This window comes from Barbus barbus (genome assembly GCF_936440315.1).
Source record: "Barbus barbus genome assembly, chromosome: 11".
Lineage (NCBI taxonomy): Eukaryota > Metazoa > Chordata > Actinopteri > Cypriniformes > Cyprinidae > Barbus > Barbus barbus.
This window is the reverse complement of record NC_136739.1, coordinates 29,175,200-29,190,459: the sequence shown is the minus strand read 5'-3', so window position 1 is coordinate 29,190,459 and position 15,260 is coordinate 29,175,200. Positions and strand designations below refer to the sequence as shown.

The window sequence follows — 15,260 nt, the reverse complement described above, 5'->3', positions numbered from 1 at the left end:
TGCCTGGCTGTCTGGCTGTCTTGCTGTCTGGCTGTCTCTGTCTATTCACTAAGGCCTTTCCACACTGAGCGCGATGCGAAAAAGCGAGGCGAATCACCCGCGAATTTCGCTCTAAACGAATGTTCGCCTTCTGCTAATTAACGCCTGCACGCTAGGTGGCGCTGATCAACAATGCAGTTTTTTCTTCATTTAGCGTATGTATCTCGTGTGGTTTACATCGTCCGCTGCTCAATATAGCTACTGCATTAAATTAAGAAATAACTTGTTTCTTCATTAGAAACACAATATCCATAATGCTTACAATACATCTGAAATAATTAGAGGTACAATTAGCATCAAGCTACATTGAAAATGTATGTAATTATTAACGTTTTTGCTCAAAATATAGTTTTTTATAATGGACTGATCGATTACCTGCTTGTCGTGTAATAAACATACTTTATTGTTTAAAAAAAACACAAGCTGCATTAAAAACAAATACAGAAAACTTCATTAAAAAAATCACAAAAAATCTTCATAATTATAGGTCTATTTGCTTTCGTATTTCATGAGTAGAAAAATATTTCTCTTTTATATACGTAAGGGCAAGAGATATGATTACATGATTGACAGGTCTAGAGTGAACGAGCTCTGACTCATAAACACTCGCGCTCGTGCTCTTCAGATCACATAATTCAGTGGAGAATTAATAGAAATGGTATTCTGTATAAAGAACATGTGAGAATAGTCTGTTCTTAAATACCAACAATAACCAGAACTCAGCATACACTCTTCTCTCTAGCGGAAAAAGTCCTCTACTTCGGTGTTGTTATGCTTGTGCTCAATACAGTCTTCTAGGGATGGGGATTCCTCGACTCTGAATAGCTTTAGAGTCTGAGCCGACTCCAGCACTGGAATCGAGTCTCGTTGTCGACTCCGAAATCGCAAATCTGATTCTCATCTCTAAATAGTGTCTGGCAATTGAGTGCAGTATATCAGCAAAGTGAACGAAATTAAGCCAGGATCCGTTTGCAGTGCAGTCCGTGAGCGGTGCAGAAGCAGCAGCATGGGCTCATTGTGCTTTCACATAAGACAGCGCTATGATTCGCGGCTGTTTGAAACGGGCCGTGCACGCGTGTGGCAGATAGCTGGAGTTGTCGCAGAACATCTTGTTGTCATCCTTTTATCCTACGTGAAAGTTACTTTAGAAATAAATAACAGTCATAGTAAATTTAGTTTGTAATTATACATGCTTTGTAGTTTAAGCGATGCTTTATGCGATGTTATATTTAATGCAATACAATTTGGCTATTTGCATTCAATCATTAACCTTAAATCATTAAAATCTCAAATAATAAACTAGAATAAACAAATCAATAAGTTTGCATTCGTATGCATTTTACTCTTTTACTAACTGCTTGTTTTCTAAAAAAGACAAAAAAAAAAACCAACACAAGCTTTTCTAATCTTTTTGTATTCTGTCTATTTGTTTTCTTTTTATTTATTATACAATTAACCAAAAAAGAAAAACAGGCCTCTAAAACTAGCTTGCTCTATTCTTTTTCTATTCTATCTGTTTTCTTTTTATTTATTATATAATTTTTAAAAAACGTGCTACGTGTAGGCCTACTGCGTAAAAGCTAAGTGAGACTTGTTATAGCACTTGCATATCATTGCTCTTTTGTTGATTTTGATTGCTTCCATTGTCCTCATTTATAAGTCGAGAAATCGATTCCATCGACTCCTATGGTGGGAGTCGGAGTCGACTCCGAAAAACCTGGAACCGAACACCCCTACACCCCACCGCGTCCACCTTTTGGGTAACAGCAGTTGTTCTGGTCATGTGATGTAATGCTTTATTTGATTGTGTTTTTATCAGCCTGGCTCTTGTTTGCATATGGATGGCAATAAAGTGTGAGCGACAGAGCATGTGAGAGAACAAGATCTCACTGAATCCTCAAAATGTGTTTGACTCCACTGCATCTGGAAACCCTACAGCTGAGTTCACACTGCAGAACATTCAGACCTTCATTGCATGTCAGCTATGATGTGTGCCAATTAACAATACATTGTATGGGTCAGAATTTTCAATTTTTCTTTTATGCCAAAAATCATTAGGATTTTAACTAAAGATCATGTTCCATGAAGATATTTAGTAAATTTCCTACCGTAAATATATCGAAACTTAATTTTTGATTAGTAACATGCATTGCTAAAGACTTAATTTGGACAACTTTAAAGGCAATTTTCTCAATATTTAGATTTTTTTTGCACCCTCAGATTCCAGATTTTCAGATAGTTTTGTATCAGCCAAATAGGATAATGTCCTATTCTAACAAACCATACATCAATGGAAAGCTTATTTATTCAGCTTTCAGATGATGTATAAATCTCCTTTTCCAAAAAATTACCCTTATGACTAGTTTTGTGGTCCAGGGTCACATATGATGATTTTGATCTCATTTCTTCTTATCATCGATGATAAAAAAACAGTTGTGCTGCCTCATATGTTTGTGCAAACTGTTTTTAGTTTTTTTAAAGCATTTTTAGCTAAATCTTTAGCATTTTCTTTTTTTTTTTTGTGACATGCATCAGATGAGGACTAGATGTCTGAGGCTGGACTGACCACATGCTAATCCCAGAGAATTCCTGCTGTCTCGGAGCGCTTTTTACTAAACCTACAAATCAGCAATCATGCATCAGGATTTTTTTCTTGCAGTGCCACAGCACTAAAGTTCCTGTCTGCACTCCAATCCAGAACATTCTCTCTTGCTGTAATTGTTGATTATTTCCATTGCTTGGCATTCGTTGGCTCGTCTGTGTCTGTAGGAGCTCGATATGTGGATGTAGTCATCACTCTGCCAGAGTGTGTGAGTCTGCGTGTTTTTATGAACGTATGCGTGCATGCGTGTTGATTCGAGCAGTGTTGGGTTGCTGCGGTGAGCCTGACTGTGAGTAGACTTGATATCGTGTGACCTCATTGAATTGGTCTTCATGGACCAAAACTCTGTTGAGAGTCATACAAACAATTCCATTCCATGTATCGAGTCATTGTACAAATGGTTTCACAATGCATTTCCACCAACAATGCATTAAAGGGATAATTCACCCAAACATGAGCATTCTTTCATTATTTATAGGTTCCAAACCTCTATGGCTTTCTTTCTTCTGTGCAACACAAAAGAAACTAAATGGGGTCAACATAACATTGGAGTCCTTTGACTTCCATTGTACTTTATAAAAACAAAGCTTTTGGCTAAAAACAAAAATTAACGCAACTGTTTGTTATGACAACTAATGAAATTGTTCAACCAGCAAACTACACTGACTTAGAACAACTTAATTTGTATAATAAATGCAAATGTTTAAGTTAATTGCTCAAAACAATTAGTTTTATTAATTATTTCAGCATATTTGAGTGATGGCCCTGGAACCAATTCTTCTAGTCTATTTCAGTCCAAATGAACGGCTAGCGTAGCACATGCTAAATGTAATTTATTTTTGCAATAATAATAATAATAATAAAAACACACACAATAACTATTCTTATTATCCAGTCCTATGCAACACATGCTGGGAAATCCACTTCCAAGTTTTAGTTTTCAAGACAAATTCTGTAAGTTACTATAGCTAATTTTTATTTTGTTGTTTTTAATTAATTCATTTTAATTTATTTATTTTTTAAAATTAATCAGTGAATTGCTGAATTTACAAGAAAAGTTTAAATTAAACATAATATGAAGCTGATATAATGATCAACATTATTATGTCAATCAAAATAATACTTGTAACTTAAAAAAATATTTATTTTTATCTTGCAACTATTCATTTAAGTTGTGGTTATAGGTCCCCTGAGAGAGAGAGAGAGAGAGAGAGAGAGAAATCATTTTTTGTGTTGTACAGAAAAAATGAAGTCATACAGATTTGGAACGTCATGAGATAAAATCATTTTTTGTTTTGAGACTGTCTCTTTAAATACATGCATGTTTTATTAATCACAGCAGCTACAACTTTATACAATTCTTAAAATATGCTGACACAGGTTATAATCATCAGTTCACGTCTTTAGCATACGTGAGGATTGGTAGTGATGTTGTGTCCTTACAACCCGCAGCTTAAAGAGAGCTTGGGGAATTCACAATTTGTTGAATGTGCGCTCCATATGTGAGCATGAACACCGCGGTGGGCTGCCTGTTCACGCACCTGCCTCTCTGCAGGGCTCTGATTGGCCCCTGCGTGTTCCAGCAGGACGTTCTTCTTCGGAATCACGGGAATGTTCTCCTGTAGTGCGCTGGTTGGAGGAATGGTTCTTGTTTTGGGACCTCTTGGGCTCTCATGCCATGCTAGACCTGGCATTTTTTCCCCTCTTACACTAGCTGCAAGCTTTAAACACCATCCTGAGTGTTACTTATAACGGTGCTTATTACTAGGACCATTAAAGATAATAAAATCCTGGACACAGGATATATGTCAGACTCATAACATGCCAGCATCGAATAGGGGATTTTTAAAAGACAGGTCTGCATTCTTTGTTTGTGTTTCTGTTGTTGTTTCTAAGCAAATATGCATGCATAATTGTTCAAGCTAGATCTCCTATTTTGAATGTTTTGCTGAAGTATCAGTGATCTCATTCACATGCACATGAAAATTAAACTTGGTTGCAATCATGTATGTGATTGAGTATCATGCAAGCTATTTTTTTTTTTCATTTTAGTAATTATGTGTATATTACCTTGTGTATACAGTATATTACCTTGGAAAATAGTTTTTTATATTTTATTTTATTTGTTAACATCTATTTTGTTTCAAGTTATTTTTAATTAACCAATATTTCAGTTTCTAGACACTCAACTAAACAGCGGTAGACTAATTAGTAACTTTTGCACACATTCAAGTTCCGATGATCCAGGTTCTTGGCTAATTCTGACTGGATTATTGAGTTGTTTATGACTCATTTTCAATTTTATTTGAGTAAAAGCACAAAAGTACTTTATTTTTAATGTGCTTAAGTGTTAAATTAGTCATTAGTCAGCACTAATAGGAAATAACATTGCATACATTAAATATGTATTTATATACAATTAAGCAAACCTTAAAAAATAAAAAGTAATTTAAATAAAACATATAAATATCTATATAAAATAATTATATAGCTTGGCAGTAGTTTACCACAAAGGTGCCTAAATTGTATTTTTGAGTAATACATTGACAAAGGGTCTTGCTATCAAGCAAAGTCCACATCAAGTGCCACATTTGGGACAAGGCCAATATTTAGCTTGATGGGATAGCTGTGCTTTCCCTCTGCTCTCCTCCTCCTCTTTCGTCAGGCTTGTCATTAATGCTGGATTCTGCGTCCCACATCATACCAACATCTGGTAAGGGACGCTTCGAACAGACATCTCACTTTGAAGCTGACGTCTTCTGTATAATTATTTTGATATCACCAAACAAAACAGCTCATGTTTTCCAATAGGATGGTGCGCTCTGAAAAAAGACCTTCAATTGTTAGCTTCATGGAAACCACCATCAGAAATGATGATTAGATGGCACGATTGCACAACGTCACTCCCAAACAAATGATTGTCTGTGTTTTTAGGAGCGCAAAGACCTGTATTTTTCAGAATCAACCTGGAGCATCAGCAAGTTGTTTCCACACTAATTATTAGGACTGGAAAACTGGTTAATAATAATAATGATAATTTATTTTATATACCTGTGTATGTATATCTATGTATGTATTTTCCAAGAATAATTTTTAATTTGATTTCTTTTAATAATTAAAAATATTTTTACATCAGACACTGGAGAAAGTTGTCTACTTTTAATAAAAAAAATTTAATTTAATTTAATAATTTAATTTATTTTTATTTTATATTTTTTTAATAAAACTAAATTATCTCACTATAACGTTAAACCTCCAGAAAAATATGTAATATAAAATATAATAATTTAACTAAGTGGTTTATTTATTTATTTTAAATATGGTGTTCAGAAAAGAAAATCAAAATAATTTTTTTATTTTTTTTATTTACTTTTTTTTGAATGGTCATGCTGTTTTGACCACATAATGATGTAGTTATAGCATCTACCAGCAGGAGAGAAGCTAACCAGCTAAACCCTGACCCCCTGCTAATAATAGTTAGCATGCATGTTGTTTTATCTGTGGTTTCTTAGGCTGTTTGTCAGTGAGACGTGTGGGGTGTGTAATCTGAACAGACCCCTCCGACTGCGTTCAACAGAGAGCACATTGTATTGTACTTCAATCTCAAGAGTCTTCGTAGGAGCATGTTCACTCCAGTCCCACTTCAAAGAGAGAAACACACACAGAGAGAGAGATGCTTGTTACTTTAATAGTTTTTGTGCCGTTCATGAAAACAGATAATGTTATCTGCTCTCGTCATCAGAGCTCAGATAAACCTTTGAGAAACCAATTTGTTGGCTTTAGTGGTCAGCTGATCTTTCATAATAGAAACTTTTCCATGTAAATTGGATAATTACATTGCATGAAGGTTTTACGTCATTTACATTAATGACGTGGTGTAGGGCTGCACAGTTGATTGAATGAAATAGTGATTATTTCCTTATTAAATGTAAACAAAACATGTAAAAAATAATTGTAACATTAGACTACTTTCACTTGCGAAATATGCAATATATATATATATATATATATATATATATATATATATATATATATATATATATATATGTGTGTGTATATATGTATGTGTGTAAATAAATAAAAAATAATAGTATAGTAAATAATAGTATAGTAAAATAGCAAAATAATGTATTAAATATATAGAAAAACATAGAAATAGTGCATATTTTACTATTTTTAAGGTTATCCAAGAATTAATTTTTTACAGAAAATATTTATTTATTTATTTGTTTGTTTGTATTTTTAAAATATGAATCATTTTTAAATAAATATTATTTATAAATTAATGAAACTATTTTATTAAAACTATTCCGCTCTAATGTGCTGTTGTAGTTAAACTAAAGGAGAATCAGAAGTTGAAAATAAGTATTTGTATCCTGAGGGCAGAAGGTTACAGCACTAAAGCTGTCCGTATCTTCTCAATAATTGCTTCGGTTCTGTCTGGTCTCAAACAGCCCTGAAGCCAGTGTTACATTCCATGCTGTTAGTGAGGCTGTATGATGAAGTTTGAGCGACCTTTTCTTTTTATAGCGGGGTCGCACTGCATTGATATTCCTCAGACATTCGGTTTAGGATTTATTTTAACTGTTTTAAAATTACTGCACTTGATTAAGCTTGAACCGCTGAATTGTGCATGCTGCATTCATACTTTGCTTTGTAGATTTTATCTATTAAGTTCGTAAATAAAAATCTCTCTTTTGGTTTGATTTAAATGTTTAGCATTCAAAACGTAACCAACAATCTAATACTTGCATAAATATCAATTTGCACACTGCGTTGTGTTTGAACTGTTCTGTCTTGCTTTTATTTATCCATATAGCCTTTATGCTGCAAAGGTAGAACTGTGCTATGTTTTGATTCTCATGCACATCCAGCAGTGAGTGTGTGACAGTGATAAAGGAACTACGACTTGCTACTTTTCTGCACTGGTATTTCCCTCAGGAACAGTTGTATAAATCTAGTGTTGTTGTGTTTTGTCTGTAATGCATCAGCCAGTGAGCATCCTTCAGAAGCTCAAACACTCTGGCTGTTTTATAGAGGATTCAAGTTATTTGTTTTATAAATCAGAGTCGGCCTGGGAGAGCGTTGCTCGGTGGTGTTCTTCAGATCGGTGCTTTACAGCTACACAGCTCATGCTGGGTGCTCTTCTGCGCAACTCAGCCTGCCTTTGAGCTTGTCAACTCATGTTAAACCTGTAAACTGAGAACTTGATAACAACTAGAGAAGGAGAGAGGAGAGGGTTGGGCTGATGAGGAGGCTGAAAAGCTTTTGTCTGTCAAATCCAAGTCCAACCCACAGAACTTACTGGGGATTTCAGCTGTGTTTGGGTGAATTCTCATTTCTGTGATGGTTCAGATAGTTTTGCTTTTCTTTAATCCAATTTTTTTTCCCTTTATTTTCTTTTGAGATACAGACATGACTTGGACATGAGATTCACCTAGAAATTTACCAACCATAAAATATTTTCCTTTTTTTAATATTTACAAATTTTTTTTTAACATTATTCCATTGTGTTTATGAAGATTTCACAAATAGATTTAAAAGTTACTTTTTAAAATGTATGTGTATGCATTTATATGAACTCACATTGTTGTTTAGAACCGCTTGAGCCCTGATTGATTTGTTAGGTTATTTCAAGTCAGGTTTTGTACTTTAATCCCCGCTTTTCCTCAGGTCTCCTAGTGTTGTTGTGATTCGTCATATTCACACGCAGTGGTGATGAGAGGACGCGCTTGAGAAACTATTTTGAGAGGAGAAATCCATCTACATTATAAAATATTGGTCACTTTCTAAACAATTAAAGTGTAGCGCATCCACTAGTAATTAAATATAAATAAATAGTTTTTTACCGATGCAAATATGTTAGAAACAATGTATCGCAATACAAATGCCAACTTGTATCCGATGCACACTTTTTAAACCGATGCATCGCATCATTAACTTTTTTTGCCGATGCACCGAGCAAATCAGGGAATCTTCCCATCCCTAATATATAAGCTGTAAAAAATCAAAAGTTGAGAACTTAAAACTTTAAGGCAACCAGCTTTAGGAGATTTTTGAGTTTTGTCAACTTGTTGTTTTCAGTTTATGCAACAAAAAGTTGCAAAAATTCAAAAATCTCCTGTAGCTGGTTGCCTTAAACTTAAGTTTTCTTAAAAAGAAAAAAAATATATATATGTATTTGTATATGTGTATATCAATTTCTCAAAGCCTCAATATTATTAACAAATGCACTTTTAAAGTTACTGGCCAACTGATGTGTAATTTTGCTTAAAAATCCTTTTTTTTCATGCATTTGGTGCGTGATGAGTGTTAATTTTGGACCTTGTGTATATTTTTCTAAGGATTTTTCCCCCCTGTCTGTTTCATAAATGCTCACAGTGAGCAAAAGGGAGGGAGAGAGAGAGAGAGCAAAAAAGGGAGGGCAAAAAAAGTGAGAGGGAAAGGGGAATGGCAGTAGCCTGCAGCTAGACTTCCTAGATTTCCGTGCCGTGCGCTCGTTGAATTTGTAGGTGCTGCGTCTGGATCTGACATCCTCTCTTAGTCCGTAGCCATATATAGTGTGAATATCTTTTATGATCCTCTTTTTTTGGCTAGAGCGAACAGGGAATGTGAGTTAACATTTCAGCCTTTATCGGGAAGCCAAGAAAGCCTCCGTGTTTGCGCACACATCTACACACTCACTCCTGCTGGCTGGATTATAGCGTGTGTTTGAGAGAGGTGCGCTGCCGAAGAGTCAAACCGGACGATCCCGCAATACTCTCAGCTCGGAGGAGAATGTGGCGCTGGGGCTGACACACACACACACACACACATTCTTACCCACTGAGGATGGCCACCGCTGTGTTTCAGGTAGGGAGATGGTGACACTGCTCGCTGACGCTGGGAACCTCCTCAGATATCTGAGGAATTTTAACCTCATTTGCTCTCGGAGCTGCGCGTGTGTGCGCCTCCGACGGTTTGTTTGCTTGTTCTGTGTGAAGACAGGGAGTAAGTGTTCACAAACGTGTTTAAATCGAGCTCAGACTGCGGAACGTGTGAGATGAGAAGAGTCAAGCAGCTCTTGTAGGTTTGTGAAAAGCGTGGGAATGCTGTGGTGATGTTGAGGAGAAATTTAGCCACATTAAACACTGGCTTTGGAATGAGACTCGATGCTGAAAGTCAATCAAACTGCTGGTGTAACGAAACTAAACCAACACTGAACTGACTTGAGCTAAATAGTGACGCTATTGGCTTTATAGGATTATGCTTTACAGCAGAATCTGAACTCCTTAGTTGAGTTTCCATAATTAATTCTGCTATTTTCTTAGTGAATCTGTTTTGTTTAAAGAGCTATAGAAATAAAGGTGACTTGACTTGTTGTAACATTTTGGTGCTTTCACAGTGATTTTAAAGGAATACAGTGGGGATCGAAAGTTTGGGAACCCCTTGCAGAATCTGTGAAAATGTGGATAATTTTACCAAAATAAGAGAGATCATACAAAATGCATGTTATTTTTTATTTAGTACTGTCCTGAGTAAGATATTTTCCATAAAAGATGTTTACATATAGTCCACAAGACAAAAAAATAGCTGAAATTATTAAAATAACCACATTCAAAAGTTTGGGAACCCTTGGTTCTTAATACTGTGTGTGGTTACCTGGATGATCTACGACTGTTTTTTTGTTTTGTGATGGTTCGTCATGAGTCCCTTGTTTGTTCTGAACAGTTCAAATGAGCTCTGTTCTTCAGAAAAATCCTCCAGGTCCTGCAGAATATTCAGTTTTCCAGCATCTTTTGCATATTTGAACCCTTTCCAGCAGTAACTGTATGATTTTGAGATCCACCTTTTCACGCTGCGGATGATTGAGGGACTCAAACACAACAATTAAAAAAGGTTCAAACATTCACTGATGCTCCAGAAGGAAACACGATGCATTAAGAGCCGGGGGTGAAAACTTTTTGAATTTGAAGATCAAGGTAAATTGTACTTCATTTGTCTTCCAGGAAACATGCAAGTATCTTCTGTCATGTCAGAAGGGCAGTACTAAATGGAAAAATATGATATTTCAACAAAATAAGAAAAATTTGGACATCTTCATCCTGTTCAAAAGTTTTCACCCCCCGGCTCTTAATGCTATATATGTGACTTGGCTTAAATTAGCCTGATTATATGCTGGTTGCCAAACTATAGCAACTTGTCTGCTTGTGTTTATGTGCATTTTCGATTTGTTGAGTGTGTGGAGTGAGAACTCGAGTTGTCAGTGTTTTGAGCGAGTCTCCGGTCTGGTGTAGATGTCACTTTGGTCTCACAGCGAGGATGCTCAGCTTTGAATCGGGTCTCTGAGTGGCATGTTTTCAGAGCCTCCCTTTCTGCTGTAACAAATGCGGCTGACAGAATGACAAAGCTGCTGTTAAATGCTGAACAATAGCTGTCCCCCTGTGGCGCAGACCAGCACCACGGCGTGTGGCTTTCTCATCTGTATATGCATCCCACCAAACCTGTCAAGAACCTGTCCTGGACATATTTCAAAAATAAGAAATATTCTTAAATAACATGCAGCCTTTTATGGCTTTATTTTATTTTATTACAATTACATTGTTTTCATGAGATTTTATTTTGACATTACTAATGCGATTTAAGGCGTTTTATGAAAATCATAATGGATTTATACATCAGATAGTCTGCCTTTTTAAATGATGCTGATTTTCTTTAAACAATGTTTTTTCAAGGATTATTGTTACAGTAGTAAAAACTATCAGAATATAATGGTAAAAATAGTAAAACATCTGGACACATTACGGTAATGAGAATTTGTGTGTAAATGTTCTTTTTTAAATTTTATTTATTTTTTATTTTATTTTATCTTCTGGACTCGTTGCAATAAAGATAATTTGTGTGGTAAATGTTCATTATTTCATTAATATTTATATATATTAGTGCTGTCAAATGACTAACCGCGATTAATCGCATCCAAAATAAACGTTTTTGTTTACATAATATATGTGTGTGTACTGTGTATATTTATTATGTATATATAGTACATACACATATTTTGTAAACAAAACTTATTTCGCATGTGATTAATCGCGGTTGATCGTTTGACAGCACTAATATATATTAGGGTAAAATGTGACCTGGACATATTTTAATGACATTCACCCTTGCTCAAACCCTCTGACAGGTTTTCTCCATTGACCAGACATAACCTGATGACCCTGAGGTCAGGACAGGCAGCGACCTTAAATGTCAAACACCAGACTCTTGAGTCATGCGGTCCGTTATTTATGATGCTGCAAACTCAACTAATGTGTTTATGGTATCAGTGGTCAGATAAAGCTTGTGGCTTTTCAAGTACCAGGGCAGTTATTGCAAATTCTCAGTTGGCAAAACTCTGATGACGATCTGGTGCTGTAAAGCGTTATCGTGCCGTCTGTGCACACCCATGCAACATTTATAGCTCTGTTTGTTCCCCTCTCGTCCATTCTACCTCAACCATGGGAAAGAATGCACACTTTGTGTTTTTGGCACGTTTGCAGATGCAATTTGGACTAATTTGGCTCAAATTGAGGGGAAAAAGAAATAACGCTGTTGTGAACACATTCAGTGTATTTATCATTATCTAGAGATAGCGAGTGGAGGAAATAGATGCTTTCAGTTTCTCATGACTGCGTCCCTCAAATGCGTTTTATTCCCCAGACTCCATTTGAGTTGTGCACATTTTTCTCCATTATCAGTTAATTTTTGCATGTGCTGCAGATCCTACTGTATTTGATCTTGTATGAGAGCTTCACGCAGGTTTCATTGCATGCCGAAATGCCAGTAAAACTATCAGCTGATGGAGCTTAAGAACCTGCAGTGACTCAGATATGAAAGGAGGAGATTTGTGGTCAACCAAACAGGGCTAATTAACCGACCATTTTACTAGTTTCCCTGCTAAGCTGTCTGATCCGTGATCGCTGCCAACCTTTTGATGCTGAAGGCTTTTTTCTTCTAAGAGAAAGCTTCTGTTTCTTCCAGTGAGTTATTGGCAGGCCCACATGGAGTATGAGTATGCAAATATCCACAGAAAGCTCTGCAGATTTCTGCAGATTCACAAAGTTATACACATCCCATTGAGTCTCTATTCATCAATTTCCTTATATAAGTTTGCATTGCTTGCCAATATTGGCGCTTTACTGTAGAGATTTACAGAACTCTAGTACAGTTTGAAAATTACACTACCGTTCAAAACTTTGTGGTCAGTAAGATTTGTTGTTGTTTTTTTTAAAGAAATTAATAATTTTATTCAACAGAGATGCTCTAAATTTGCCAAAAGAGACATTTGCTGTATAATGTTAAGATTTAAATGTAAAATATTTTTTCAAAGAATCCTGAAAAAAATTATCATTGGTTTAACAAAAATATTAAGCAGCACAACTGTTTTCATAATTGATGATTATAAGAAATATTTCTTGAGCAGCAAATCAGCATATTAGGATGATTTCTGAAGGATCATGTGACACTGAAGACTGGAGAAATGATGCTGAAAATTCAGATTTGCATCACAGGAATAAATTACATAAAAAAAAAAAAAAAAAAAAAAAATATATATATATATATAAAATAATTGTAAAAAAAATTATCTGAATATTTTAGTTTTTACTGTATTTTTAATCAAATTAATACAGCCTTGGTAAGCAAAAGAGGCTTCTTCTGCATTGACATATTCCTCACTCTTAACTAACACATTTTTATCATTTTTAACTCTTTTAACGTTCCACAGAATTCTACTTAGAAAATGCAGAAGTGCAAAATGAGCTGTCTGGGCATAGTTATTGGTAACTTGTTGGCAGATTTTTACAGTGATAATGGTTTCAAATATTAACAAAGCATGCAGAAAAAAAGCTTTCTTTTGCTTTATGGTCTACGTTTAGTCTCCAGGTAATCATCGAAAGAGAGATTGTAGCGGCTTGGTTGAGCTCGGAGCAGTTTTCTTCAGCATTCCTCCTGTTGGCTTCGGCTGTGATTTAGAGGCTCCTCTGTTACTGCAGTTCCAACATTTCCTACTTACACATAGCGAGGCAGATGAATCCAGATCCTCAGCGCTCAAACACTGTCTGGAGTGGAATTCTGTGGGATAAATGTGCATTAAAAAAATGGGCTGTTATGGAAGTTCAAGGATCATTTGATCTCATGGCTGGAAGATGTATTTAGTGTCGGCTTGGATTCCGCCAGATAAATAAATCTGCATCTCTGCCGGTAGAGAGTTTGGCCAGCCATCCAATGTCAAGATAAACTCACTTTTCCTCCTAGAAGAGCTGTATCCAACGTGGATGTTCAAATATACCAGTGGATTATGCAAAAGAACAGTTTGGTTTGTGCATGTAGGCTTGTTAAGAAGCATTCGTAACATGCATAAACGGAAATTACAGCTTTGGAGGTAAATGATAGGACTCATAACTGGCTCGTAAATTTGAGAGTATTTTTCGGGTGTTGTTAAGCTTGTTTACATTCTTGTGCCATGTTTTAGCTCTCGTCGCATCAAACCTGGAGATCTTTATCACAAATTCATACCGTGACAAAACAACTTTCTTTATTCTCCAGGGTTGATGGGAATTGTTTTTTTTGAAGCAGCTCTTCTTTTCTTCTTTCCATATTGAAGCAGGTCCTTCTTGTACTTCTCAGATGTCTTATCAAGAGAGAACTAATATTTATTTCCAAATAACATGCTGGTTACTGCAGATTTATGATGTGACTTGCATGGAATCGGCACTTGCAGAATTTAGCAGAGAGATTTTCTCAGAAATGTAGTATGTAAATAAATACATTTCAGCAAATTTATGTATTTGCTCAATCACTACATTACATTTACATTTAGTCATTTTGCAGACGCTTTTATCCAAAGCGAATTACAATTGGGGATACATAAAGCGTTTATTCTTAAAGAGGCACAGGAAGTGCTCGTAATACCAAGTTTCAGGCATTGTTCAAATAAGTACAAGCTGGAAAGGGAAGGAATAAGTAAATAAAGAGAAAGACACAGGTTTTTATTTGACTTTATTTAGGATGAAGTCAAGTAGTGTCAAAAGAGACGAGTTTTCAGCTGTCGCTTGAAAATGGTCAAGGTTTCAGCATTCCGGATAGGTGTGGGAAGATCATTCCACCAGCCAGGAATGGTGAACGAGAATGTTCTGGAAAGTGATTTTGAGCCTCTCTGTGACTGTACCACGAGGTGTCATTCACTAGCGGATCTCAGACTTCTGGAGGGGATGTAGATTCATTATAGTGAGTGGAAGTAGGAGGGTGCTGAGCCTGTGGCTGTTCTATATGCAAGTATCAATGTCTTGAACTTGATGCGAGCCGCAACCGGGAGCCAGTGCTGGGAGACAATGAGACAGGGGCAGACTGGCCATCGGGAGCACCTGGAGTACTCCCTGGCCTGGCAGCCAATTTGGCCGCTGCCCTAATATTTTATTTATTTATTTATTATTATTTTTTTTTTTTATATATTGTTGCTGTAGTTTTTATATTCAAGTTGCAGCTATTATTGTACTAATTTAGACATTTAGGCAAGGTAAAACGATAACACACGGTCCTAATGTAATACATTTTTCAAAAATAAATGTGTACTTTGTGCAATCAAATTACAATGAGG

The 15,260-nt window shown here is 35.8% G+C and overlaps 1 protein-coding gene across 8 annotated transcripts in view; it reads left to right on the top strand.

Annotated features, from left to right (window-relative positions):
- LOC306877329 (tensin-1-like) overlaps positions 1–15,260 on the top strand; it is a 230,367-nt gene that overhangs the window by 112,017 nt on the left and 103,090 nt on the right. Inside the window, exon 1 of one of the 8 annotated variants that reach the window (XM_079429042.1) lies at positions 9,081–9,493. The exons of 6 other annotated variants lie outside the window; for them this stretch is intronic. In XM_079429042.1, coding sequence (XP_079285168.1) covers positions 9,473–9,493 — 21 coding nt within the window. In that variant the 5' untranslated portion in view covers positions 9,081–9,472. Of the gene's footprint in view, positions 1–9,080; positions 9,494–15,260 lie in introns of those variants that run through there. One more of the 8 variants, XM_079429040.1, reaches the window with a different exon arrangement.